This window comes from Ostrea edulis, chromosome 5, assembly GCF_947568905.1.
Source record: "Ostrea edulis chromosome 5, xbOstEdul1.1, whole genome shotgun sequence".
NCBI classification, from domain to species: Eukaryota; Metazoa; Mollusca; class Bivalvia; order Ostreida; family Ostreidae; genus Ostrea; species Ostrea edulis.
In genome coordinates this window covers 27,723,108-27,750,664 of record NC_079168.1, presented here as the reverse complement: position 1 = coordinate 27,750,664, position 27,557 = coordinate 27,723,108, and the positions used below count along the sequence as shown (strand labels likewise).

At 35.6% G+C, this 27,557-nt stretch overlaps 2 protein-coding genes across 2 annotated transcripts; one reads left to right on the top strand and one right to left on the bottom strand.

Moving 5' to 3' along the window:
• Window positions 1-2,812: 2,812 nt before the first annotated feature.
• Window positions 2,813-8,765, top strand: LOC125651997 (cholesterol 25-hydroxylase-like protein 1, member 2). The gene is made up of 2 exons (XM_048880866.2): window positions 2,813-2,930; window positions 5,218-8,765. Exon 2 carries the CDS (start codon window positions 5,531-5,533, stop codon window positions 6,461-6,463), a length of 933 nt encoding a protein of 310 aa, XP_048736823.1. The 5' UTR covers window positions 2,813-2,930; window positions 5,218-5,530; the 3' UTR covers window positions 6,464-8,765.
• Window positions 8,766-22,453: 13,688 nt separating this feature from the next.
• On the bottom strand, window positions 22,454-22,894 carry LOC125651236 (uncharacterized). The gene has a single exon (XM_048879817.1). It carries the CDS (start codon window positions 22,892-22,894, stop codon window positions 22,454-22,456), a length of 441 nt encoding a protein of 146 aa, XP_048735774.1.
• Window positions 22,895-27,557: the final 4,663 nt, after the last annotated feature.

Sequence of the window (27,557 nt, the reverse complement as noted above, 5' to 3'; positions counted from 1 at the left end):
GACCATTGAATTTGCGAAAGGCTGACTTCGAACGAGACTATTGAAAACTCTGTAACATGAACTTATTTAGTAATAGCTTGGATTGATTTAAAGATTTATCATACGCAGTTCATGGTTACTAAATTACAAAGATGACTGCTTGATATCGATATCACTGGTGCTCAGTCGTGCAGATATCGACATCAGCAGATATTTTGTTGTTCGGATTGGAAATTTGTTTTTCGACGTCAGTATGAATGAAATCTAAATTTCCAGCAGGAAGATTGGTATTTTCCCCGATGGTATTTATGCTACGTTTAACAAAATCAATAAAAAGTCACATTTATTCCTATTTGAATAACTGCATTGACAAAGTCATCAAATACTGTAGAATCATTCAAATTCGTGGGGGCCAAATTTCGTGGATTGCTGAATTTTTACGGGTTCGTGGGGACGTAACTTCGTCGATTTATGTATTTGTAAGAAAGATAACTCTGGAATGTATTCGTTGAAGATGTAAAATTCGTGGGTGAGGGGTACCCACGAATTCCACGAAAATTGAGCCACCACGAATTCTAATGATTCCACAGTAGGTCACAAACTTGTTTGGGTTCCTGCCAGATCTTAGTAATACTATCTTTGTGGAGAAGAATCTTGATGCTGCGCGTCGCCATGTGTGACTGCTTTTCTGAGAGGAATTTCTTCTGCTGTTTTTTACCCTTTATGCATCTTTCTTGCAAATCACACGAGAAGATATCATAAAAATCTGATGTTCCTGTAATCGCTCGATTTAAATGTTATTACTTTTACATGTACTTGAAAAATCCAGAAGAACGTCACAAAAGTTTTTTGCATACCTAGTTAGCAACATTTACACATGCACGGATTAAATAAATCGTCATCCCTAAGAATATTTTCCCTGAATCATAATTTCTCACAAGATATCGGCAAACACTTCATCTTGTATTTGTGCAAAAGGATTGTTTACACACAATTGATTTCTTTTAATTCGACTATCCTCTGAATCTTTTCAAGGTGGCAGCATTTAAATACATAAAAACAAAAAAATACTGTAACACTTATCATACATTTAATACTGGAAACATAAACCCAATCAAAATAAAATCTGATAGATATATGATTTATTTCAAGTTAGGGCCCAAACGGCCATAACACTCAACATATATTAATCAAATCACGATACTACACAGGACTGAGTTCCAGTACATTGCTATAATGTTAGGTGTACAAATATAATGTTTATAATTATATGCAATGGATATACTCAATATTCATCATGGGTATGGGGGTGTCATATGTTGATTGCAGACTCCGCTCAAATGGCTCGGCGCTTATGGTCATTGAGCAGGGAGGGCTCTTTATCGTGCCACACCTGCTGTGACACGGGACCTCGGTTTTAGCGGTCTCATCCGAAGAACTGCCCCATTTAGCCGCCTCTTACGACAAGCAAGGGGATCCTGAGGACCTATTCTAACCCGAATCCCCAATTATTTCATAACAGAAATACCAACCTCCACCCAAAATAATAATACAATACCAACAAAACAACAAAAAACACACTTAGTATACTTCACATGCCTAAATCAACTGTTACAAGCCGATACAAAACATCCCCATTCCCGAGGGGATCCGGGTTAGAATAAATCCTCAGTACCCCTTGCTTTGATTGTTGTAAGAGGCGACTAAATGGGGATGTCCTACAAAAAAAAAAGGGGGGGGGGTGAAAGTCTGGTTTTTAAAGAATAATCAGACTGTATCACATACAGTACACAACAGTACTCATTGGCAACGATTTTCAAATGGGAAAAGGGGGAGGGGGGGGGGTTGTCGGGAGGAGGACTGTACAAAATTCTTCACATGTCAAATAAAATAGAAAAAGAAAACCACTAGATTTATGTCCCTTTCCCCAAAAATCGTATATAGAGAGAGAGAGGGGGGGGTGTCTTCGTTTCTCAACCTTGCATTCGTGTCGTTAATTCAATCCTGCAATCAAAATAGTGGGGTCTGGGATGGGGTTGGTAAATGTAACACAAAATAAAAGTTGTCCAAAAAAAAAAAAAAATGATTCCCTACAAAAAGCACAGACATGTGCAAACGACGGAAGTTAATACACGTATCAACACTTCGCGAAAGTTACGTCCCTTCTCCGCCATCTCCCGGATAAAAATCGTATTTCCCTACGTTGGCCTTTGTAATTTTCCTCTCTGTAGCTTTGATATCTGTTATTTTTCCATCAATTGCAGTCAACTACAATATGCCCCAGATTGGGGCAACCCATTAACTTGTATGAAAACTTGGTAATTGGCTAAAATTCAAAGTAATAACATCTTACATTTGAAGAAGGAAATTTTCACCGATTGACCTTTGGTTGACCCCGCAAAGGGACGTAACTCGCGGCGAAGTGTTGATACGTGTATTGGTCCCCGTGTAAGAACCAGTTTACAGTATCAAACGACAACAATCATGGCGAGTAGATCCCGCAAATTCCAGGTTTTAAACATTGTATCAAGTTTTATTCTGGTTTTAATGTTTGTATCGGTAAAACAGTTAAATTATAATCATTGAGGGACTCAGCAAAATTCCTGTTTTCCTTGAGCAAGCCTGTTTCCTTCAGCTTCGCCTGCTATTCTCTTTAGAGAAATCGAGAGGCATAGTCTTCGTCGATGAAGGCTATGCCTCTCGACTTCTCTAAAGAGAATACTTCGCCTACATGCTCTCGGGTTTGCAGTTTCTGAGTTTGCCAACTCCCTCCATGATGTACTTTAAATGTATTATATATATTGTCACTACTTCATTCATTATCAGAAATTAGTGTACACAGGGAAACCGAAGGCTATTTCATAGAAGTCTGGCTGAGTGAGGCACGTACATGTAGCAAGAGATTCACGGTCACGGGAGGAAGGAGGCACACTAAATCGTCTTTTAAAGAGGTTCGTACCTGAGATTTGGAGAAAAACTGGGGTCGCAACGCTTGTTATTGAGCTGCAGTGTTCTAAACATGATTTTTTTGCACTTAAAATTTATTCAAATAAACTTGATTTGTCTGTTGGTGTCAACACAATATAAGGAACAGAAATCAATTATTACATAAAATAGATACATAATCATGTCTTCTAACACTACTGATAAAAAAAAGTTGAATACTAGTAATGGAAATAAATAATGACCTTTTCGCACTTGAAATACGAAAAAAATTATGATATCAGATTTGAGAGTTTAGGCTAAAAGGTCATATTAGGAGTAATGTCAATTTCTAAAATTTCACATAATTTTCAAGGTCTTATCTTAAAATTTAAAATGGAACTTATGGAGGTACTCTACATCGTCATAAGGCTGACTTCCTTTAAAAACTTGGATGAAAATATAAATTTATATCAGCAATATTTGTCTATTCATTTTAAAATCCATCGCCTTGCTGAGTAGCTCAGTAGGTAAGCACGTCGACTACTGAAGTGTAGATTGCGGGTTCAAGTCCAGCAGAGGTTTAACAAATTTTCAAATCGCTTTCTACTAAAACTGCATATTTTGACTAAATAAAGTAAATTTGAAAGTTTTCAATTTCAAAATATTGTTGTTCATATCCTCCACTTTTCATCCATATCAAATTTCTCTGGTGTACTCCCTTAAAACGACGGGCGTTGGAGACAAATTTTTAAATTATTGGCGAAAATATTGAATTAAAAAAAAAAAAAAAAAATTCAGCAAATTAATTTAAACCTTTTTTAAGAATCGGTGTTGTTTGGAAAAATATATCAACAAAATTAATAAATGAAAACATTTTAACTAGTTCCAAGTCTCAGCTACTTGTATCATGAATTATAAAACTGAAATACAGTATGGAGAATAAAAAAAGGAGATATATTGGATGAAACGGAAACTGTAATATCACTCAGATTTAGAACTTTTTGATTAATCAATCCTTCCGCCACAAAATATAGTCCCTGTAAAACCCTTTCAAAATTTGAATTTACACAATTTTTTTCAACTGGATAGGGTTCAGTAATAGATGTGTAATATGTTTGCACAATGGGATCGGTATTGAACCAGTAAATACCTAGTTGTAGCATCCGGCGCAGTTGTGCTCAAAAGCTCAGGAGCAGCGGCTAACTTCTTTAAAATTTTCCCGGTACTTTTACTATTTCTTCATGCAAACATCGTTATTTACATTACATGCAAAATTTGATTTAGCAGCTCGTTGCACCCTCTCCGCTTTTGTAAAGTTTGACCCGATGAATAAAATGTATGCATTGATTGACCCCATCCCCATGAGGATAAACCTTTTGCGTGTTTTTCAATTTTACGGTTTTTCAAAAGGCCGACACCCACCCACCGAAAAATCCCTGATCCGTGCATTATTCGGATTTTTGAAGTAATGAAGGCCTTATTCGCAAATCGAGTTGCTGTTGAAGTATGGTGAACAAAATAGTATATAATTTCCCCGAAATTAAATGAAATCAGCTGTTTCGTATAAAAGGGATTACCCGTGGTAATTTCTGTTTTCGTTTTTTCCCTTCAGGAATACTGTAACAAGTACCCTCAATGTCCCATCATGAAATACAATAGTTTAGAATCTGAGCTATTTTGAAGCATGACCTCTTAGATTTTGATCTCCCGGGGGGAAAGGATATATAGGCAGTTTGATAACTACATCTCCTTTTATCCGGTTCATGTATTTTAGATTTATTATAGATAGAGAATTGTAGGTTTCTGGGAGAGAGAGAAAAAAAGGGATAGTTCTGATTTTAACTTGGGAGAGCCATAGTTCTGTAGCAAGATTTATTACTGTCAAAAAGATAACTTCTGTATCGCTACAACTCGGCCACTAGGTAGACACATCACCGCCATCATACCTTGATTAACTTTTAGGTTACTATTTCCTGTTTACTTGATTGTTTCATAACTTTTTTTTTTTTAATTGACCGAAGGTGTTTAAGTAGCTCTATGCACGTCCTCGCCCAGATCCAACAAATTCTAATTAAGAAGAATGATAAACTCTCTATTTATGTAACCACAACCTACAGTTCTATACAAGCAAAATTTAATACATTTTGTAGACCAAAGATTGTTTATCATATCGATTTTATACCCCCGTCTTAATGCAGTACACATTTATATTGTTATATTATATGAAGTGGAGTAAACACGTTTCTTCATAATACATGTATTAATTAGATTCTCTATAGACCTATTTAAGATTAATCTTATATCTATTTACAGTGTAAAATTGTCCAGGCAGCCCGATGTTGTTGTAAGTACTCTATCCAGTTACATTTGAACAGAGAAACATAAAAAGCTGGGGTCGGTTAAAATCCACTCCAGATAAAAATCTAACATCCCCTTCGTGGGCCTCTGACGGCGGGATTATTTTTATCAATAACAGCGGAAAGGAAAGGCGAGCAAGGAATATATAAACGATCGGCGACTTGAAAAACCGGGAGAGAGAGGGGTTATGTTATGTACTTATTAAGAAAAATACATACAGGGGATTAAAGAAGAAATTGCCTGTGAAACTCATAGACTAACTTAGAGGATGTCGTCGGTAAACCTGGTTGAACTCGGCCGGGGGCTCTGGAATACATCAGATCTTCTAAGCAGTGCGCTCATTGGAAATTATACCGCGAAATCCAACCACCGGATTCTCCAGTACATTTGGGATTTACGAATTGGCAGGGAGGAATTCTTAGCATCCCCTCTCTTCCCGGTTCTTCTCTCCGTGGGATTTTATTTCTCATTCTGCACGCCTTTCATGATTGCTGATATTCTCGGAGAACGGTTGCCATGGATTCATAAATACAAAATTCAGCCGGATAAAGAAGTTACATTCTCGCAAATTTACGACACTCTGCAGTTAACTTTCTGGAACCACGTGCTCTTTGTCCTCCCTGCCGCGATCGGCCAGTGGATTTGGGCCCCGCCCACCCCTTTGCCACACCTTGCCCCCACTCTAGGGGAATTTATCTGGCATCAAATCGCCAGTCTGGTCATCTTCGACTTCCAGTACTATATATGGCACAGTACCCACCACAAGGTACGTTTCCTGTACAAGCATATCCACTCCGTACACCATCGGTACAACAGTCCGTTTGTGTGGGTGACGCAGTACCTCCACCCATGGGAACTGGTCACCGTCGGCTTTCTGACCACCACCAACTCCTGGTTTCTTCAATGCCACCCGTTGACCACCTGGAGTTACATGCTGTTAAGCATCGTGGTGAGTGTAGAGGCGCATATTGGGTACGAGTTCCCTTTCTGTATCCACAACTGGGAACCATTCGGAGTGATAGGTGGTGCCCCGAAACATGATATGCATCACTTGAAGCCCATGACCAACTTTCAGCCATTTTTCAACCATTGGGATAAATTGTTTAACACTTTTTGTCCCTTCATGAAAGCAGGGGGAGTAAAGACAAAGGCACTTGTGGAGTACGAACGTCGCTACAAAGAAGCTAAGAAAATGTACTAACATGAGAAAATAACAGTGAGTGGTAGTGTCTAAAATTCCGGGAAAAGAAGGAAGATGGATTCAATCGGGAATTTCTGGGAAAATATGAAGAAACTGTGAAGATAGATGTGATCAGAGCTTGAAGAGGATCGGCGGGAGGGAGACAATCAAATATTGAATTTGGATCAGAAGGAAAGAGATGAGAAAAATTTAATTCTTCATCTAAAACAGTGCCACATCTACGCCAAAATTGTCTCAGTTTCTGAAAAGAATCCAGTATTATATTTATATATTTATTCATTGTTTTACAAGAATGTGGTTTTCCGCGATACATTTGCTGTTTTCCGTGTCATTATGTGAGATATTTATCAGTCTAAACTCTCTTGCTTTTATTTAATGGAAAATTTTTATTCGCGATTTAACATGTATAAGCAGTGCAATTCATTCGTTCAAAGCCGACTCTCCTACTAAATGCTCTTAACCCGCTGTGATAAATATGTAGTGTTGCTTATTTTAGAATATTTTCTTTGCGGATTTTTCTCAATGTCACCTGCCTGCCGGAGCCGTTCCATGCATACAGAGTCGCCCACAGCTGTCGTGATTTCTATAAATTACCCCCCATCAACGCAAAAAGACAAACGAGCGATTATTAATAGGCAAAAAAAAAAAAAAAAAATGGTTTGAACATCGTTTCATTATAAAGTGATGAAATGCTACACACGAGCATTGGTATTTTGTCATCCATTCGTTATCATTGAGGAAAAGGTGATTATTGTAATGATACATTGTATGTAAATCTCGCACACCTTTAAGACAGCATTATTAACACAAACAACCTGTTCCGTTTTACAGAGAAAACATAGGGGTAGGAAAAATGCCCATTGCTTTAATTGGTAAATTTAATGATTTATTATACTAAGCAATTTATATTATAACTTTTAATACTGATATAAGATTGTAGCATCCCATGATATAGGTTTTGCCAGAAAACATGCATTGCTCGTTGCCGGACTGTGGGATATGAAAGTACATTTTTAAAATATTTTTCTGTAAGTAAGCGTCCTTAGTTGTCAGATTCAAGCCTTATTCTCACATGTTTGTTGGTTACAGATTTCCTGTGGATAAGTTTTAACAGTATACGGTTGAATGTTAAGGAAATGTTATCGTTTAAGTTAATTGGTGACATGTAATTTACAAGATTGTAAATAACATCTGTAAAATGTCGATGAACTCTCTAGATTATTTATGATGGAAAAAAACCTGAATGTTTTTAATCAGTGTTTATTCAAAGGGGTGGATTTTTTTTTTTTTACTGTTTTACTTAACTATATTTATCGTTATGTTGACAAATGAGAAGGTTTTTTGTTGTTGTTTTGATTATAGCTAGTCTTACACCAGAAGTATTCATGTACATTTAATCCTATTACCGTAATGTGTTTTGATTTTATGACATTGTTTACAACCTAACAGAGCGCTAGGTCAGTATGTGGGCCACTGTATCATTGGGTCATTGCATGCTTATTCGGAAAATAACCTATCGATTTACTATTTATATACGTACCTGCTCAATACTTTACACAAATATTTTATCAATGCCAAAATCTTCACCTTGTATACATTGTCAGGAAACAAAAGGTTCATTGTGTGCATAAAATTTCCGGTATTGTAGACACTATCAAACCTGTTGCATTTTCATGGTGATTTTTACTATATATATTGTTTATGAATTAATTGTTTTTAGATTAATTGTTTATGAAGACTCGCAATGACGTTCGTTGTGCACGGACCGACGCGGGAAATTGCTTGATGTAGTGTTGTGGACACGATTCCACGCTCCCTGGGTAATTTAAGAATGACGCAAAATGCTCGTGCCGATGTTGAGTTGCCCTGCCGTGGACTACTAGATTTTAAAGAAACCCAACGCTGTTATCAACATTTTTAATTGATAAGTTTGTGTTAACACCTGTGTGCTTTGTGATGACGTGCTGACTGCAGCACTGAGGCAAATCACTTTTTTTAAAAAATGTAGTTAATATTCGTGTATTGTTGTTTGTTTTATTGTCTTTTCAATGTTTTTAAACCTAGGTTCTTGCTAACAAGGTGTATATTTTCTGAAACAGATGTTGCAGCAAAAATTTATAATTCAAATGACGCTCTGTATGTTGGGGCCGATTAAATTTTTGCTTTTTCATGACGATCAAAAATTCTCCACACCAAATGACGTTCACTATATAGGATTGAATGACGCTCTCAGTGTCGTTTCTATGTAGAACTGATAGGAATTTTTGTGAAGCACTTGGAATAAATCTGTTAATAAAATGCAGGAATGTTTCTTTTTGTTTTAGTCTAATTATGCTTAAGGAGTATTGATCTCCTACGTGTAAACTTGCAGCAAACTCCTAAAGGATGTGTCTCCATGTTGTACCTTTTATGACCATTGTTATACTAGTATGCACAAAAATTGTTTTGGCTCCAAGATCGAATATAGGAACATGTTGTTTGTCTGGGTCTCTGGAGCGAAAGTCCTTGGCTTGCGAAGATGAGATAGTGTTTTCGTATTGGGTCAATGGAATTGTCAAGGTGAAGGTTGTATAGATTACCAGATTATATGCCAAGGACACCAGATGTTAATGATGTAGTCATGTCAAGGTCAGATATCAAAGGTAAAGGTTATATAAGTCTCGACCTTGTTGTTTTACGTCCCATCTAGAATTGTTCACTCGTACTGATATCACGGTGGCGAATCACGTGACTTTGGCATGACCTACTACCTGGAAAAATGACGACGAAATCAACACAAAGGAAAATTCAAACGAATAAGTAGCACCTTTATCAATAACGAACTGTCACATAATTTCTATCAACATTTGAAGGATTTTCTCAGAAACAAATCTTTACTAAAATGGTAGCAGAAAACATTGACACGGTGTTTTGTTTTCAGTCAAAAACTTTCCAACCACCATTTCTTCGTCATTTTCCCGGGTAATTAAATAGGTCATGCCAAAGTCACGCGATTCACCACCGTGGAGGTGTCACCAGCTGTGGACAGAGTGATAAAAATGTGGCGCTCACAGCCTTAGCAGAGAGGGAGCATTGATGTGGCAACACCTGCCAGAACTTTTAAAGTTTTATCCGCAGGGCCTGTGGTATTCATTTCTAAATGCCAAGCAATTTTACTTCCTATTTTACCGTCTTTGGTTTGATGCGGCGAAAACATGATAGTTAGGGCTCGAACTCACGACCTCCCGGTCACCACTGCGCTTACCTTTGTATGGGCAAAGAACATTATGTGAGCACTACTGACCATGGGCCTCTTGTTGAATTTGATTCCAATTGAACATGTATATGAGAATTTATCTTGCAATAAAAATGCTAATGCATCGTTCAGTATCGCCTCGACAGCTTTATTTCTGGAATCGCAACATATCAACTACACTGAAGTATTGGGGTGATCATATACATGTATACATATAATGAATACCCGCATTAAAAAAAAGGTTCGATTATATTGTTATCCACGTTTGTTCGTCTGTCTCTTCGACTCCGCCCGTCACATTTTCTTGTCATTGATATTAAGGGAGAGTAAAAATAATCTTTTTGTATTATGTGGAGATGCACTAGAAGGTTTCAGATGCTGCACATTGACCTATACTTTCCTGATAGGCGGCATTGTAAATTTCTTTACGGTTAGATAATTAAATATTCTGCAGTGATGACGCTTTCTGCAGAAATGAAACATACTGAACATGAAATGTCTGCTGCACTTCTAGGGTGCGTGGTTTTTCTTGGTGACCTTTTGACCAATCCGTCCTTTATAGATACCTTTTGACCAATCCGTCCTGTTTAATGACCTATTGACCATCCGTCCTCTTTAGAGCCCTGTAGACAAATCCGATTATTGTTTGGGCGTTTACAACCCTGAACTAAACTCTCGGACACATATGAAGATAATTGTAGATCAATATGTCGGTTCTATACAGAAGAAACCGGAATATTGTTTTGGGGCTACACTTGGGATACAAAATAAGGACTCTTATACTTAAGAGATTTCATTTGTCCCTTCGCTGTTTTTACCTTGAATTTCATTACAAATACCACTAAATACCCGTGATAACTACCAATATCAATTACTTGCTTAATCCGGATGTTGTGTATATTCCGAAATCTTGTTTATTTGTGGACTCTTGGAGACAATTCTCATAATTTAAAACGCTGTCTAATCAGCAAGATATGTTCCATGGAACCAGTGGTGTCTGGATTGAACGAGCTTCACTGTGATGATATACAGTTAACAATCTACTATTGAATGTAAACCAATTTTTGGCATGTGTGGTGTACGTGCGCGTGCGCACGTTTTGTTTTTAAATCTGCTGAACATCAATAAATTTACAAAATCAAACATGAATTCAAACCGTTGCTAATTTTCTCAGACCGGAATACTGGTATAGCGTAATTTGAAGTGTATCAATTAAACATCCAAAAATCTTCCATTTTGCACATCCGCTGAAGATAAGATTTATCATGAAAATTTTAGCTGGTACCCAGAAATATCTGTGTTTGAATATCCCGGGTGGTGTCCAACCGTTGTTGCAGTATCAAGCCCACTCCCTCCCTCCAAGAGATATTTATTATTTAGATACCACTAATATTGGATCGGAGGATGGGGATTGTTGTCACTTTGTCATATAACTGCTGCACTAACTGAGAACTTTTTTTAATACTAGGGACATTGTTCACATCTGCATCGCATTCATGAGGAAATGACTAACAATACAACTGGTAAAGATATCGAAGACAAAATCAATGAACATGTTACTGGATTTTCATCCTATATATTATGTCAGATGCATGAGCGATAAAGAAAAAAAATGAGTTATGATATATCTGGAAGGTTCAAGTAATCTGATTTCATGAATATTTAGAATATTGAAACAATAGTTTGATGTAAACAATGTGTTACGAACATTTCACATATAATACAGTAACTACTATTTGCAACAACCCTTAAATTTGTGGATAAGAACGGGTATATTGGTTCATTGTCAATCCCGCAGAATGATTATTCAAAAAGCGTGGTACGAAAGCTAACAATACAAACAGTTCTTCAGTAATTTTACTTATTACATGTACATCGGAAGTGAACGAATGCGGATGAAAACGCGGCATAGAAACTCATTGTCAATCTGACAAAACGCCTAACGAATTAATATTCTTTGACACATAGAAAAGCTGGTAAAGGAAAAAAAAAAAAAAAAAAAACACCAAAAAACAACTAGCTAGCAATTATATAAAACCCATGTTCGGTAATTTTGCTTATTATCTACTAGGAAGTTTTAACGAGAAGAGTGTACATAAGTTTTGGTCCATGTCTCCGCCACTCCATTAGTTTAGTTTATTTATTTAGGAATAGGCACACATTACAATATAAATACAAGACAACATCACAGAGGAACACATAGTTAAAACAAAAGTTGTTAAATACATAAGACAGAAGGGTAAATTTTAACAGCTATTTGACTTTAAGAGCACAGTGAAATAAATTAATGTATATGCCTATGCCAAGGATAACCCATGAAAGCCATGTGGCTTACTTCCAATTGGGTCCTTCTGATCTTATAATATGACATACACAATATAATTATTATTATTAGCATAACAAAATAATGCAAACAAAAAAGATATTGAAAGGCATTGATTTGAAATACATAAGAATACTTTTAAACATCTTACATTTCAACACAACAGTGCCGAGTATTGAAAATTGCTGGAATACAGAGCTTTGAATAAATAACAACTGTGCATGTTTACATATCACGTGGGGTTCCGATGATGGATGCCCGCGGGAAGATTTAACTTTTAGGTAATATGATAGCGGGTCTATGTGAAATATTGAACTGGTCTAAAAGTAAAACATTCCAACAAAAATTTCTGCTCCATCATTGTATTCATAAATCCGAAATCTCTGATTGCCTTAACATTGCTGCTTTATCACGATTGCATTATCATTTATGATATGATTACCCATGGATATTTTATATCGTGCAATGTTTGAGAAATTTGAAGCAACGACCTTCACCAAGGATGACGTGTCTTTCTAGGTATGATGATTTAACAGACCTAAGGACGAATTCAGATTCACTACACATAACATTTTCATATAATTTTATTTTCATAAGGTTTGATCAAGCTAGATTTTACAACATCCATATGATCTTTGTCATGAAACTGCTTTTGTCAACATGATTACCCATGTAAGCAGAATATAGTTATCTTAAAAAATTATAACATAAATTTCGGGGTGTTAAAGAGGTTCGCACAGGTCTAAGATTTGGAGTAATGTAAACTTTTTGGGAAGTGTATTTTTAATTTCTACGTTGGAGAATTTGAAAATTGAAAAGAAAAACTGGGGTTGCAATGCTTGTTATTGAATTACAGTGTTCTAAACATGACCTTTTTGCACTTTAAATTTGTTCAATTAAACTTGATTTGTCTGTTGATGTCAACACGATATAAGCAAAACAAATTCAATCCTTACATAAAATAAATACATAATCATGTCTTCTAACAATACAGATAAAATAAATAGAAGTAATGGAAATAGATGACCTTTTTGCACTTGATTTATGAAAAACAAATATGATATCACATTTGAGAGTTTAAAAAGACGTATTAGGAGTAATGTCAATTTCTAAAATTTCACATAATTTTCAAGGTCATGTCTTTAAATTTAAAATAACTGTATAAAGATATTGGTTCTAGTGGCCCTGTACTAAATAATTGATCTAAGCAATTCCATAGAATATCTAAGACTACTGTTTCCTTGGCACATTGGCTTAAAAAAATGTGCAACGAGAGGGTTTTTTCCCCCGACAGTATACCAATATTTCATGCCTACACGGGAAACTATTGACCCGTGGTAGTGGCGAAGACCCGGGAAACTGTTGTCAGAGGCCGTAGATATTATTACGAAAAGATTTTTACATAGGAGTATAGGTTTCTCATAATCATATTTAGCCTGTACCACAGGGGCTAAGCCCGTTTTGGGCCCGAACTCTGTGATACCATAAATATAGAAAAGGGTCTAACTCTGACCCAGATAAAAATTACCCATTCCCTTCAAATGCCTTTAAAAAATCAGAAACTAGGTGCAACATGAGTAATTCGCCAGTCTCCTTGAATAGATTAATGTATTAACTACTTGCATGCCAAATTTCAAGCCACATGTTCTTAAAATAAGAGAGATATTCCTCTCCGAAAAATTCTCTCGATTTCACGTGTTTATTTACACTAGGACATCTACCGGTCTACTCGTAGGTGGCTTCTCGCCTCTGACAGCAGCGAAATTCAGACTAGTGTGGAAGATTTTGGAGTTATCAATTAAATTTTACATCAAATATACGCTACTTACTTCTCATACTTTAATCATGTTCTTCGCGCAGACGTTACACGACTCATTTTTCCTCAGCAGCATCAACTGTTGACAAGATAATGTCATTTTAACGAAAGCATTAAAGACCCGATATACCCAAAATCTTCAATGCCTTAAAAAATTTTCAAAACATTATTGTTGTGATATTGCACCCTGAAAAGGAAATTAAACATTAATTTTTGGCTTTCTTAATTTTCTATTTTTGCTTATTTCATTTCATTTAGATTATATTTTCCCATTTTCTCCTTCTTTAAATCTTAGGTATTTCTGTTCTTTATTGCGTTTCTCAAAATGGCAGATAGTCAGGAGTTGATGTTTTGTAAAATAAGCGACCTAGATAAGGCGAACATAGGGAACTTTATTAAAGTATAATGAAGTATGTAGCGTATATTTGATGTGAAATTTTAGTTGATAACTCCGAAATCTTCCACATTAGTATGAATTTCGCTGCTGTCATAGGCGAAAAACCACCCGGTGACCGGTAAATGTCCTAGTAAAAACAAACACGTGAAATCGAGAGAACGATGACGTATATGTCTGTTATTTTAAGAACATATGGCTTGAAATTTGGCATGCAAGCAGTTAAAATGTCGATCGATTCAATTACGCATATCGCACCTAGTTTCTGATTTTTATTTTTAGACATTTGAAGCGATTGGATAGTTGGGTTTTTTTATCTGGGTCAGAGTTAGATCCCTTTCTATATCTATGATATCAGAGTTCGGGCCCAAAGCGGGCTTAGCCCTTGTGGCCTGTACAATGTATATCTAAAACAAAACTATAAAAGAGAATATAATGTTCGTTTTGGCGATACGACAGAGAATTTATACATTTTCCCCCTGTTTTCCAACTTTAATCAGCAGAGAAAGGTACATGTACATGTAGCGGTCAGCCGGGTTCGATAGCCGGTGACCAGATAGCTCAATTGGTAGAGCACGTACCTGTCTAGAGATTCAATGGGCCCGGGTTCAAATCTTGGTCTGGTCCGTTGTATTTTTTCCCTTCCTGTTACATTTGGTGCCGTTGACCACCCCTGGATTTGCAGATGAAATTAAGTCCTGCCAAAGGTTAAAAAAAATCTGGGTTGTGCCTTCGGAGGCGAAGACAATTTAAGGAGGGATGAATGTAGCGGTCAGCAGGATTCAATCACCGGTGGCCAGATAGCTCAGTTGGTAGAGCACCTGACTAGAGATTTAGGGGGCCCGGGTTCGAATCCCGGTCTGGTTCGTTGTATTTTCTCCCTTCCTGTTACATACGCAAAATGAGCAAGGGTGAAACAGTTCATCACGTGACTTACCATTACCATATCACGAGACGAACTGTTTCCCGGTCAAGTGGGAAGACCATTACGTCAAAAGGTTATCAGAGGTAACCCTTATATGGCATTTACATCAAAGGGTGACCAGAGGTAACCTTATATGATATTTGCATCATTGGGTGACCAGATCTAACCCTTATATGATCATTACATCAATGGGTGACCAGAAGAAATTCTTTTATGACCATTTCATCAATGGGTGACGAAAGGTAACCCTTATAGGACATTTACATCAATGAGTGACCAAATGTTACCTTTATGTGATTATTTTATCTATGGTGATCAGACGTAACCCGTATATGACCATTACATCAAAGGTGACCAGAGGTAACAATTATATGACCATTACATCAATGGGTGACCATTACAGATGGATAATAATAATGGTAGTAATTAATAAACATAAGAAAAACACAGAAAAGTGGAAAAATCTAATAAAAGGATTCATAACAGAATGTAAATTGGAGCATGTCTACCTGCCGAAAGATTTGTGCTTCGACAATGACAAAGTTTTACCTGTATTTATTATTACGCGCATCTATTTCGAGATATAAGAACTACTTTCGGGTGACCGCGGGTCCTACTTGAGGGTACGAATTATCCTTCTGCCTAATAGGCATGGAATAATTGTATAATATGTCATATCAATTTTTGGTAGATTAGGTAATAATGTAATCTACAATTAAATGGTTTACCGTGTGTAACGATTTTCTTTTCACTATTTCTCATAGCTGCAATAATGTAGCCCTCTCTGATTTTTATTTTTTTTTTATTTTTTTTTAGGGAGAGGGCTACAACTCCTTAGGATCTCCGTAATGGTGCAAATGCGAGAGTGAATCACTCCCGCAACATTTACGCTCATTCTAAACTTTTCCTGACTTTCTTTACGTAAATAAAATGATATTCTATGTTTCTTAGTCAATATATACATTTACAACCTGCAACTTAAGATTTGTGAGGCTCTATTCTACCGTTTTCAACAATTTCGATAAATTCCAATTTCTCGATTCATATTTGTGCGCCATGTTTGATGTACTGAAGTTTCAACTTCCGACTGTCAAGTCATTTGCATATGCCATATAAGGTAGTATTTACATGAATGGACAAGTATGGAGGCGAAAGCTATTTCGTCGGTATTGAAAAGGTTTGAATTTAATATCAAGTTAAAAACCGAACAGCAGAGTGTAAATTCTTTCTGCAACAATATGATTTTCCTTTCTTTGTCAAAGTGGCACGAGTAACTACATTTTCGCGCTGATTGTCAATGTTTAGGTTTTTCATTAGATCCACCTACGAGATCTCGCGATAACAAGCATGGCGGAGCAGACGAAGAATTTTGCATGCTGTACATTATATTTAATGAAAAACACCTTTATTAGACATGCCCGAGCACAAAGTTGGTACTCCTTTTGGTGTAAACAACATTTGGGACTAATACACAAAGTTATCGGTTATTCATAAAATTATTTTGTACCATTACGGAGATCCTATGGAATTGTAGCCTTATCCTGAAAACGTCAGAATAAAAAAAATCGGATTGGGCTACATTATTGCAGCTATATTTCTCACTAATCTATTTTGTTCAGACAAAACAAAAATTTATATATTCATGCACTGTCATTTCAGCACGAACAGCTGCATTAAAGTGCAAAATAGTTTTACAGTGAATGGAGAATTATGAATGATAATTTGTACAGCGTTCATAAAAAAAAAAAAAAATACAATTCTATAGCACTTTTACACTGTCTTTGCCTGAGATAGTCTGGATCATCCCGACGTTTGTGTATACGCCGACGTTTGTGGGGAGTCGGTGTATACACAAACGTCGAAATGATCCAGACTATATATCTAAAATTATCGTACACAGTACTCGTTTTCATTTTTCTACACCCACCCAGTAAATTCAAAACTTACAATATGACAGAGGTCTAATTTAAGGTGGGTCGATCCTCATGTGACTTATCAATATTAATGGTTAAAACTGGAAAAACTGTATTAATTTCCACTCAATATAATTTAATCTAATCAATAACCAAAGAAAATGTGTATGTTGCCACCCTTTTAAAGATGTCAGACATACAAAAACAGAAGTATATATCAACATAAAAAAATTTACACATTTTCGTTGAACAGAATGATGAAAATTAATAAAAACTTGTTGAAATGACAAATTTTAAATGTCAACAGTTTAAGAAATCTGGTAATTCTAAGATATATAAAAATTAATTGTGGATATTAGGGAAATCATTGTGTCATAGACATGCAGTAGAGGAAATTCCAGCATAGGAGTTATTGCCCTTGAAAACATTTTTAAAATTATAGATAATTGATTATCTATGGAAAATTAAAACTTTTTCAATATGAAAAGTTTACCAAATTTTTTTATTTTATTCAGTGAATAAAGTTCCTCTGAAAGATATATTTCAATCATGTACAAAATTTAAATAGAAAAAGATTTTGCAAAAACCTATGACATCACAAGAGGATCGATCAACCTTAAACTGCATTTAAACAAATGTTTGAAAATAAAGACATAATTAATATTCATTTGTACAAGGAATAGTAATTTGTATAATTTATTTTGACTATGTTATAAAACACAATAACACAATTACAATTCTGAAGATAGATAAAATGTTACAAGATTTCATTTTAGAGGAGGCCTACTGTAGATGCTATAGTAAATATATTTCTTACTAAATCATACATATGCGGTTTTTGGAACATTTTCTAAATATTAAAACGTCAACTGCGTGAGATAAAAAATATCACAAAATAAAGTTCACGTCTTGAATTACTTGGCATGCCATGCATATAATAAAATTAACCTTCTACAGCAAGCTGTAGGGAGAGTTTTAGACGAAATCAAGATCTATATATCGATTTTGGTTCGCCGCTGATCGTAGGTAGCTTCGTATTCATTATCAGACCATATTACAGAGAAGTCTTATCCACGCCCAGTATGGAAGTGAAATGACTCACCATCAGAGAGGTGTATCACGGGGAATAGCTCCTCAGTACAACCGCACAAGATGCTGCGTCAGTTCTAATGGTCCAAATATATAATATCTAACTGTAGATTGGAAAATTAACACGTTGATTTTAATTTCAATATGTTCACAATTTATCATTTTTTTCCGCGAAATCAAAATAATAATGAACAACATACTAGAATTCTTCCAATACTTTCGTAATCTATCTAAAACTAGATTTTCCTATAATGAAATCAAAACCTTTACGAGTGGTACCGTTGTAACAGATAGTGAAATTTTAGGCCCATGGAATTAAAAAAGTTTATAGTATACATTTGTTACTTAAACCTATTCAGTAGATTTTTAAAAATTCAATTAAAATTTTGAAACGTTTCGGAAAGGACTACATTTTGTAGCGAAAGAGTTGTATAATGAAAACGCTATAAATTTGCATAATTTTACTGTTTCTATTTCATCTATCATCTAATATATCACAAGTCATATATCAATGTTTATATACCGAGATATGTATTTTTTTTTTTTTTTTATAATTTATTTATTTTTTTGGTTACATACAATACATCAAACACTTACACAAACATACCTTTCATACATGCATACATGCTTTAATCTCCCTGTGGTTTAGGTTACTTGCTGTACAATAGTGAAAGTAATAATAATAACAATAATACATGTACTAAAAATAATAACAAGTACATGTAGTAATAATTAATCAATTGCAAAAATATTTTCCCACTTCATCCATATTTTATCAAAGTTATGTATTTTAAATGTTTGAATTGCAGCATATTTCTCTACATGATATTTAAACTTTAAGTGACATAGTAATCCAACAAGATTTGGTTCTTTATTCTGCATTAAACAGATAAATATGTATTGTTTAGCATATAGAATTATAAAGTTTATAGCTTTATTATTTAAAGACAGTGGAATTTCACCAAATATTATATTTGACACATTAAAACCAATTCTTTCTGAAATTTTTCTATATATATGAAGACTTAACTCACTCCACAATGTTTGGGTCTTATTACACGAAGTAAAAATATGTGTTATTGTTTCAATATTACTTGTACAAAATCTACAGAGATCATTTGTTTTAACACTAATGTTTTTCAAATAATAACCAACAGGAAGAATTCTATGTAAAATTCTAAACTGTAGCCACTGAACAGAAGAATCACTAGATGTTTTGAAACAAATTTTAAACACATCTTGCACTGAAATATCGTCTACTCCATATGAAGATAGTTCAGTATTCCACTTGCCCATAGAAGTTGGGATATCTTCTTTGCATTTAAAATATTGTAAATAATATTAGAACATCTTTCATGTAATAAAACTGGTTCAAAAAATATAGGCATACATGGATTAACATTTTGTTTGGTTGAGTGTCTATCAATTGACAGACATTTTAAATATTTTGAAATTGCAGTAATAATGCTATTGTATTTCATTACACATACTTCTTGAAGATTGTATAAACACTGAAATTTTTCTATGGTATGGAAGTTACAATCAGTATCAAAAAAATCTTGAACAGCTTTAATCCCCTTTTCATACCATTTCTCATAAAACACAGATTTTCCCGCAATTCTAATATTAGAATTGTACCACACTGGAATATTATGAAAATTATTTTTAATATTTGGAAGATTTTGACTAGTCTTCAAATAAAAAAAACCAAGCATTAAAAACATCCTTCCAAAAAACATTGCTTTTAACACATAATTGTTCCACAATAAAACTATCTCCAAAGTCATATAATTTCTTTAAAATATCATTTCCATACATGGCCAAAAAAATATTCATCCATGGTTTCTGACAGTTGGACCTAGTAAGCCTTTTAATCCAAGAGCATTTCAATGATGTAATAAAGTTGCTTATATCAACCATCTTGATACCACCCGATAAATAGTCTTGTGTTATCACAGACCTCTTAACTTTATCTACACTAGATTTCCATAGGAATTCAAAAATAATTTTGTATAAATAAGAGATTGTTTCTTTCTTTGGAGTAGGAAGTGATATAAACAAATGATTCAATTTTGGAATAAGCAAGGTTTTAATGACAGTAGCCCGCCCAATGGGAGTAAGAATCCTTCTTTTCCACTGTTCAGTAAGAGCAACGATTTTTGGTATTTGAATTCCGAAATTTATATCTTCAATTTCTGCAAGGTCAACTGAAAAATTAATACCCAATAAATTAAAAGTTGTTGATCCCCAATCTAATTATATGTATTTTAATATTTTAAATAATACATTGTACAAGTAGTAAAGGCTTGGAATTAACTCAAATGTTGTAATTTCATTAATTTGGTCGGTACAGTTTTCCAAATAGAACACCTTTATATGAATTTACCCGAATTTGTTTTCTTGACCTATACTTAAAATAAAAAGATCACCCCCTTTTTTAAAGTTCCATCTTAACATTTGAGGCAAGACATTATAACTTATATGCAATTTTAAAACTGACAGTATTTTTTGACTGTTTGAACTCTTGTAGGTTAGAGGTTTTTTTGGGGGGTGGGTGGGTTAATTTCTATGTGATGAATATTTGCGGAGTGCAATCTAGTAATATTAAGAATTGTCAATTCTTTCTAAGTTCTACATTTAAGGGAAAATTATGAAATGAAAAGACAAACACAGGTCATAGTGCTTATTATTGAACTAAACAATGTATTAAATTGACCTTATTGCACTTAAAATCTACATTTGAATTATTCGCATCAACTAGTTTTGTTTGTTGTCAGCACAAATTAATCATTACATTAGATTCTTTACACACTGATTTTGACGTTTAACTGATCAAGACATAAGGATCAGGGTGGGTGTGACCGGTCAACAGGGTATTCGTACTCCTCCTAAGCACCTGATCCCACCTCTGCTCAACTCTTTATTTTGTATTCCTTATGGGAATTATGATTGATTGATTGATTGTATCTTGCTTAACGTTTCGCTCGAGAATATATCATTCATATGGAGACGTCACCAAGACCGGTGAAGGGCTTCAAATTTAGGCCTGTGCTCGGCGCTTACGGCCATTGAGCAGTGAGGGTTCTTTAGCGTGCCACACCGACTGTGACACGGGTCATCCGTTTTTAAGATCATCTCCGAGGACCCGTGACATTCACACCTGATGCCGAGCGTTTGGCGATGGAACTGTCACTACCTGTTTTAACGACTTAGGTTTGTCGCGGCCGTGATTCGAACCCCGGCCTTCCGCATGCGGGGCGAACGCTCTAACCTCTCGGCCACCGCAGCGGTATATGGGAATTATGAGATTGATCACTGTTCGTTATCTTAAATTAATGAACATTCATGTCTTCTAAGAATAAAAAATGATATTGAATAGTTTAATTCTACTAGATTACGTAATTACGCAAATATTCGTCATAAACAAATTACGAGAATCTACAAAAACATACCAAAGTAATACATAATGTTCATTTTCCTTATATCCACTTCTTAATATCCATTTCTCTAATGTCCACTTCCCTAATGTTCACTTCCCTAATGTCCACTTCCCTAATGTCCATTTCCCTATTATTCACTTCCCTAATGTCCATTTCCCTATTATTCACTTCACTAATGTCCACTTCCCTAATGTCCATTTCCCTATTATTCACTTCACTAATGTCCACTTCCCTAATGTCCATTTCCCTATTATTCACTTCACTAATGTCCACTTCCCTAATGTCCATTTCCCTATTATTCACTTCACTAATATCCACTTCCCTAATGTCCACTACACTAATATTCACTTCACTAATGTCCACTTCCCTAATGTCCACTACACTAATATTCACTTCACTAATGTCCACTTCCCTAATGTCCATTTCCCTATTATTCACTTCCCTAATGTCCACTTCCCTAATGTCCATTTCCCTATTATTCACTTCCCTAATGTCCATTTCCCTATTATTCACTTCACTAATGTCCACTTCCCTAATGTCCATTTCCCTATTATTCACTTCACTAATGTCCACTTCCCTAATGTCCATTTCCCTATTATTCACTTCACTAATGTCCACTTCCCTAATGTCCATTTCCCTATTATTCACTTCACTAATGTCCATTTCCCTAATACCCATTTCCCTAATATCCATTCCTTAATGTCCACTTCCCTAATGTCCATTTCCCTATTATTCACTTCACTAATGTCCATTTCCCTAATACCCATTTCCCCAATATCCATTCCTTAATGTCCACTTCCCTAATGTTCACTTTCCTAATACCCACTTCCTTAATATCCATTCCTTAATGTTCACTTAACTAATGTCCACTTCCCTAACGTTCTCTTCACTAATGTCCATTTCCCTAATGTCCATTTCACTAATGTCCACTTCACTAATATCCGCTTCCCCAATATTCTCTTCACTAATGTCCAGTTCCCTAATGTCCACTTCACTAATGTCCAGTTCACTAATATCCGCTTCCCCAATATCCACTTCACTAATGTCCACTACACTAATATTCACTTCACTAATGTCTACTTCCCTAATGTTCATTTCCCTATTATTCACTTCACTAATGTCCACTTCCCTAATGTCCATTTCCCTGAAGTCCACTTCCCTATTATCCATTTCCCTGAAGTCCACTTCCCTAATGTCCATTTCCCTAAAGTCCACTTCCCTAACGTCTACGTCTTTATCATCCACGTCTAAAATCTTTGTCAATGTTTCATTTATTTCTCGACGATAATACTTCATTTTTTTCTCTCTAAGATCTTTGGCAATGTTTCATTTGGGCCAATCACATTTCCACTGACAACATCATTGCTCTTCATGAATATATTAACAGCTGTGAAGGAGAAACTTCAAACGTATTGTGCCAGAAATGGTGTAAATCAAATGTGGATTATAAAAAATCTGAAGAACCTTTAGTAAATTTGAAATCACAAAACTTTTTTCTCATCAACAACATGAAAGCGTATGGCATTTTAACACTTAACACGGCCATTCCTTACGATAAATCAAGACTAGACTTTAAACATCACAGACAGTTGCTTCTTCAACAATAATGGAAAAAGGAAATATTCGTATCTAGCAATCAGTCATTTAAAAAAATCACTTTGCTAAACACCACTCTGATTCTACGCACAAGTACTCTGAAGTTGATATAAGAAAGATGCTTGAGTTTCTCACAGACACTATCGTCGTAGTTTTTGGAGATCAGGTCTTCCAACAGTCTGTAGGAATTCCCATGGGTTCGAGTGATGCTTCTTTATTAGCTGATTTGTTTTTATATTCTTACGAGGCAGAATCTATTCAAAAGCTTCTACATGAAAAGAGCAAATATCTTGCTGTGGTCTTCAATGCGACATTTAGAGCCTCCCACATCTGCTTTGTACTTAGATATTTTATTGATTTTAACGGTAAACTAACAACTCAACCTTATGACAAGCCCAGTGACTTCTATATCGTCGATTTGCTATACAGTTATATTTATGCTGCAATATTCCATTATCATCTGCGTATGGTGTTTATGTCTCTCAAATGATTCGATACGCAAGAGCTTGTTCTGCGTATGATCAGGTTTTAAATCGAGACAGGCCACTGACAAACATGCCGGTGTCACAGGCGTTTGAACAGTCTCGTTTAAAATCAGCACTTCGCTAATTCTATGATCGTTATAACGATCTAATTTGCTAATACAACCTGTCATTGGGTCAAATGCTGTGTGACGTGTTTCATACCAATTGTAATACCACTTTTTACTAACTGATTTTGACTACGAATTACTCTGTTTATCTGATCGAGGTATAGGGCTCACGGCTGGTGTGACCAGTCTACAAGGGATGCTTACATCAGTCACCTGATCCCACCTCTGGTGTATCCAGGGATCCGTGTTTATCCAACTCTTAATTTTGTGTTCCTTATTGGAGTTATGAGATTGATCACTGTTCGTTATCTTCTGCTTTTCGTACATTGTTTAAAATCTTGTTTTAATATCACCGATATACAGACCAAACAGGAAATGTAATAAAACAGAATCTTGAGGAACCCCTATCTCCAACGTTCTGTATAATGGTGATCATAACATTATTGTTGTATACCGTACATATACATATCCTTATATCATTGAGATACTTTTTAATCTAGCCTAAAACATCATTTTTAGAACAATTTCTCTGACAAATTTTGTCAAAAGTATGGCAGTATCTTTGTAGTAAACTTTCTACTTTCAAAAGTAAACATGATTTTGTCATTTGTTTGAACGAGTTGATTAAGTATAGACTTACAGTCTTAGTTCATGGATCTAAAACATGAATGGTACCGAGATTGCCTTCTTCAATGACATGAAATTAATTTCGTCCATTGCAGACTTCACTCATCAATGATATTGTTCTATAGTGGCAGGGTCTTTAAGTTGACCGTCATTCACAATATTGTGGAAGTACATACGATATACAGAGGTATGATTATTGGAAAACCTATCAACCTTGTTCATATATACATGTAGCTTAAGGATTGCAGATGTCATCTTTATTATTATCTGGTCAACAATGATTGTAAGACCTTGAACAGTCCTTGTAGGGAAGATTGATCATTTTTCACTGACCGCAATGCTGTGTAGTAGATCATATCATTCCCTGCATGACGCTGCATCATGTGCTAGAGGCGTTCCCTGGTGACGGCTGTGCCGTGGTGAGACTTGCCACGTGATTTACGTATTGTCGTTCCTATCACAGAACACGCTACTGTTACCGGAAGTTCATACCATAACAGGTTGGACCCAGGATGCACTTTCCAAATGTACGAAAACTGTAAAGTCTTTAAACCAACTATATATGATATTTTGTATTCTCACTGCTGCTATATATGCTCCTTTGCACTGCCTGTTGTTTTAATTTGGGTTTAAGCAGCTATTAAAACACAACTTTCTGTCAGCATTGTGAGCAAAAAATCGCAAGGACCATGTGGCATATGTCCAATATTTATTACTGGTCAATCACAGTTTGTTAACCTGATCATCAAAGTCTCTCATTCCGAGTTAGGCCGATTCTTTGAAGATCGCTTGGGTTTGGCCCGGATTCCAGATGATAAATAAGTTCAATCCAAATCAAGGAAAATTCTGAAAATAGCCTATTTTCTTTCTTTGATAAACAGTACTAGTGGGATTCAAGTTTGATTTGAAAAACATTTATATGATACTAAAACTACTGTAAGAGGTCGTGGCTGACTTGTCGAATGAATATGATATGCATCTCAGTTCACTGTCTAACTGAATGGCAAATATAAGATAATGTCCGAAAGAAAGATAGTATTTAACAGGTAACAGCAGAACCACGAGCACAGTAAGTAGCGGGGGCGCCAATCATTTGGAGGAGCCGGGCTGAATACCCGATCTGACAAATCTTATTTCATGTAAGCGAAAATAAATTTATATTTTTCAGTTCGTTTCGCTCAATCAAACAAAGTATTTCTTCTTCTTATCATAAATAAAACTAACGCATTAATGGTAAGTAGCGTCAAATTCCAAACACAAAAGTCTGCAGTGTAAACTCTAGAGTTTTGGAAACGCAAAGAACTTTATCTAAATTGCCTTTAACATAACCATCCTTAGCCGTTTCATTTTTCCATGTGCTTTGAACAGTTGATCCGGAACTCGAAAGGTGAAGATAACGAACAACTATAAGGAATACAAATTAGAAAGTTGGGCAAATACGGACCCCTGGATATACCAGAGGTGGGATCAAGTGCCTTAGAGGAGTATGCGTCCCCTGTCGACCGGTCACACCGGCCATGCAAGTATAAATTTGTTGCATGTCGCTAAGGTACTACTCGACCTCAAAGAATTCAAACCAAATTGTGTTTTATCTTCAACATCTTCAAGAAAAAAGACTCAATTGCCTTTCAACTGCATCAATTGGCTCTTATTCATACTTGTAAATAAAAAAAACAACCATCACTTGCCTTTCAATGACAAAACAAACTATCATTTGGCTCTCAGACGTATATCATTACACATATATAATATGGTTTTTAACAATCAAAACTTTGACTCCTAGCGCGAGTCAATAAGTACTTAGCTCTCAGCAATGATACTTGCATACTGGAATTTAAACCACTCAGACATGTATCATAGGTTAGCAGTACATTGATACTCTTTGCTGCTTCTCGTTTTTTAAAACGACAGTTGCTATAGTATAAGCAACCTTTTTTTCAACCTTGATAAAAATAAAAACTAAATCTGTGTTTAATTTTATAAGTGAGCAGGTGATCAAATTCATAAACCAAATAAAAGATACAAAATTAAGAGGACAAACAGGGACCCCTGGACACACCAGAAGTGCATGATTCAGGTGCCTAGGAGAAGTAAGCATTTCCTGTTGACCAGCCACACCCGCTGTGAGCCCTGAATTTAAACGAAGATGTTGAAACCCCTTAACATCAAATTATTTGTCAATATCCTCCCTCAATTTGCTTTAAACCAACTTTTATTCGCGGCTACTATATTTCGCGATTCACCTGTGGTGAACTGGTTCGCGGCGAGTAAATTTCACGATCGAGCCTATGACAGATATTCAGGGACTGATTCGCGAAATATTTGTGACGATGAGGTTCTCGCGAATCTCACGAATTTCCTAGCACGCGAATAAAAGTTGGTTTACACTAAATATTTATCATACACAGAACATCCTCTTGTGTATATCGAATCAGTTTAAAGACATATACACTACATGGATATGCAGGGGATAAAAGTTGGTTGGTTGGTTGTATATTGTTTAATATCCCTCTAAATAATTTTTCACCCATATCGAGATTTTATCAATGCCGGTGAAGGACCGCAAACTATAGGCCTACGCTCGTCACTTACGGTCTTTGAGCAGGGAGGGATCTTTATCGTGCCACAAAGCATCCTTGGGGGAAGGGGATTCATGTTGAAAGGTCATGTTCTCTTCAAAGGGGGGGATATTCACAAAAATGCAAAAACAGGGTGGAATCATTTAAATATCTTTTTAAGAACCACTGAGCCACGAAAGCTGAAATTTACATAAAAGCTTCCTGATATAACGGAGATTCAAGTTTGTTAAAATCATGACCCCAGGGGTATGTTGGAGCCACAATAGGGGATCAAAGTTATGCATGCGAATATGTAAAGAAAATCTTTAAGAATCTTCTTCGAAAAAATATTCTTGGGTGAAGGAAATTCGAGTTAGTTGAAATAAAGTGCTATGTCCCCTCCAAAGGGGCGATTATCATAAAAATAGGGTGGTGTCATTTAAAAATCTTCTCAAGAACCACTGGGCAAGAAAAACTGAAATATGCATGACAGCTTCCTGACATAGTGGAGATTCAAGTGTGTTGACATTATGACCCTAAGGGTAGGGTGGAGCCGCAATATGGGGATCAAAGTTTTACATTCGAA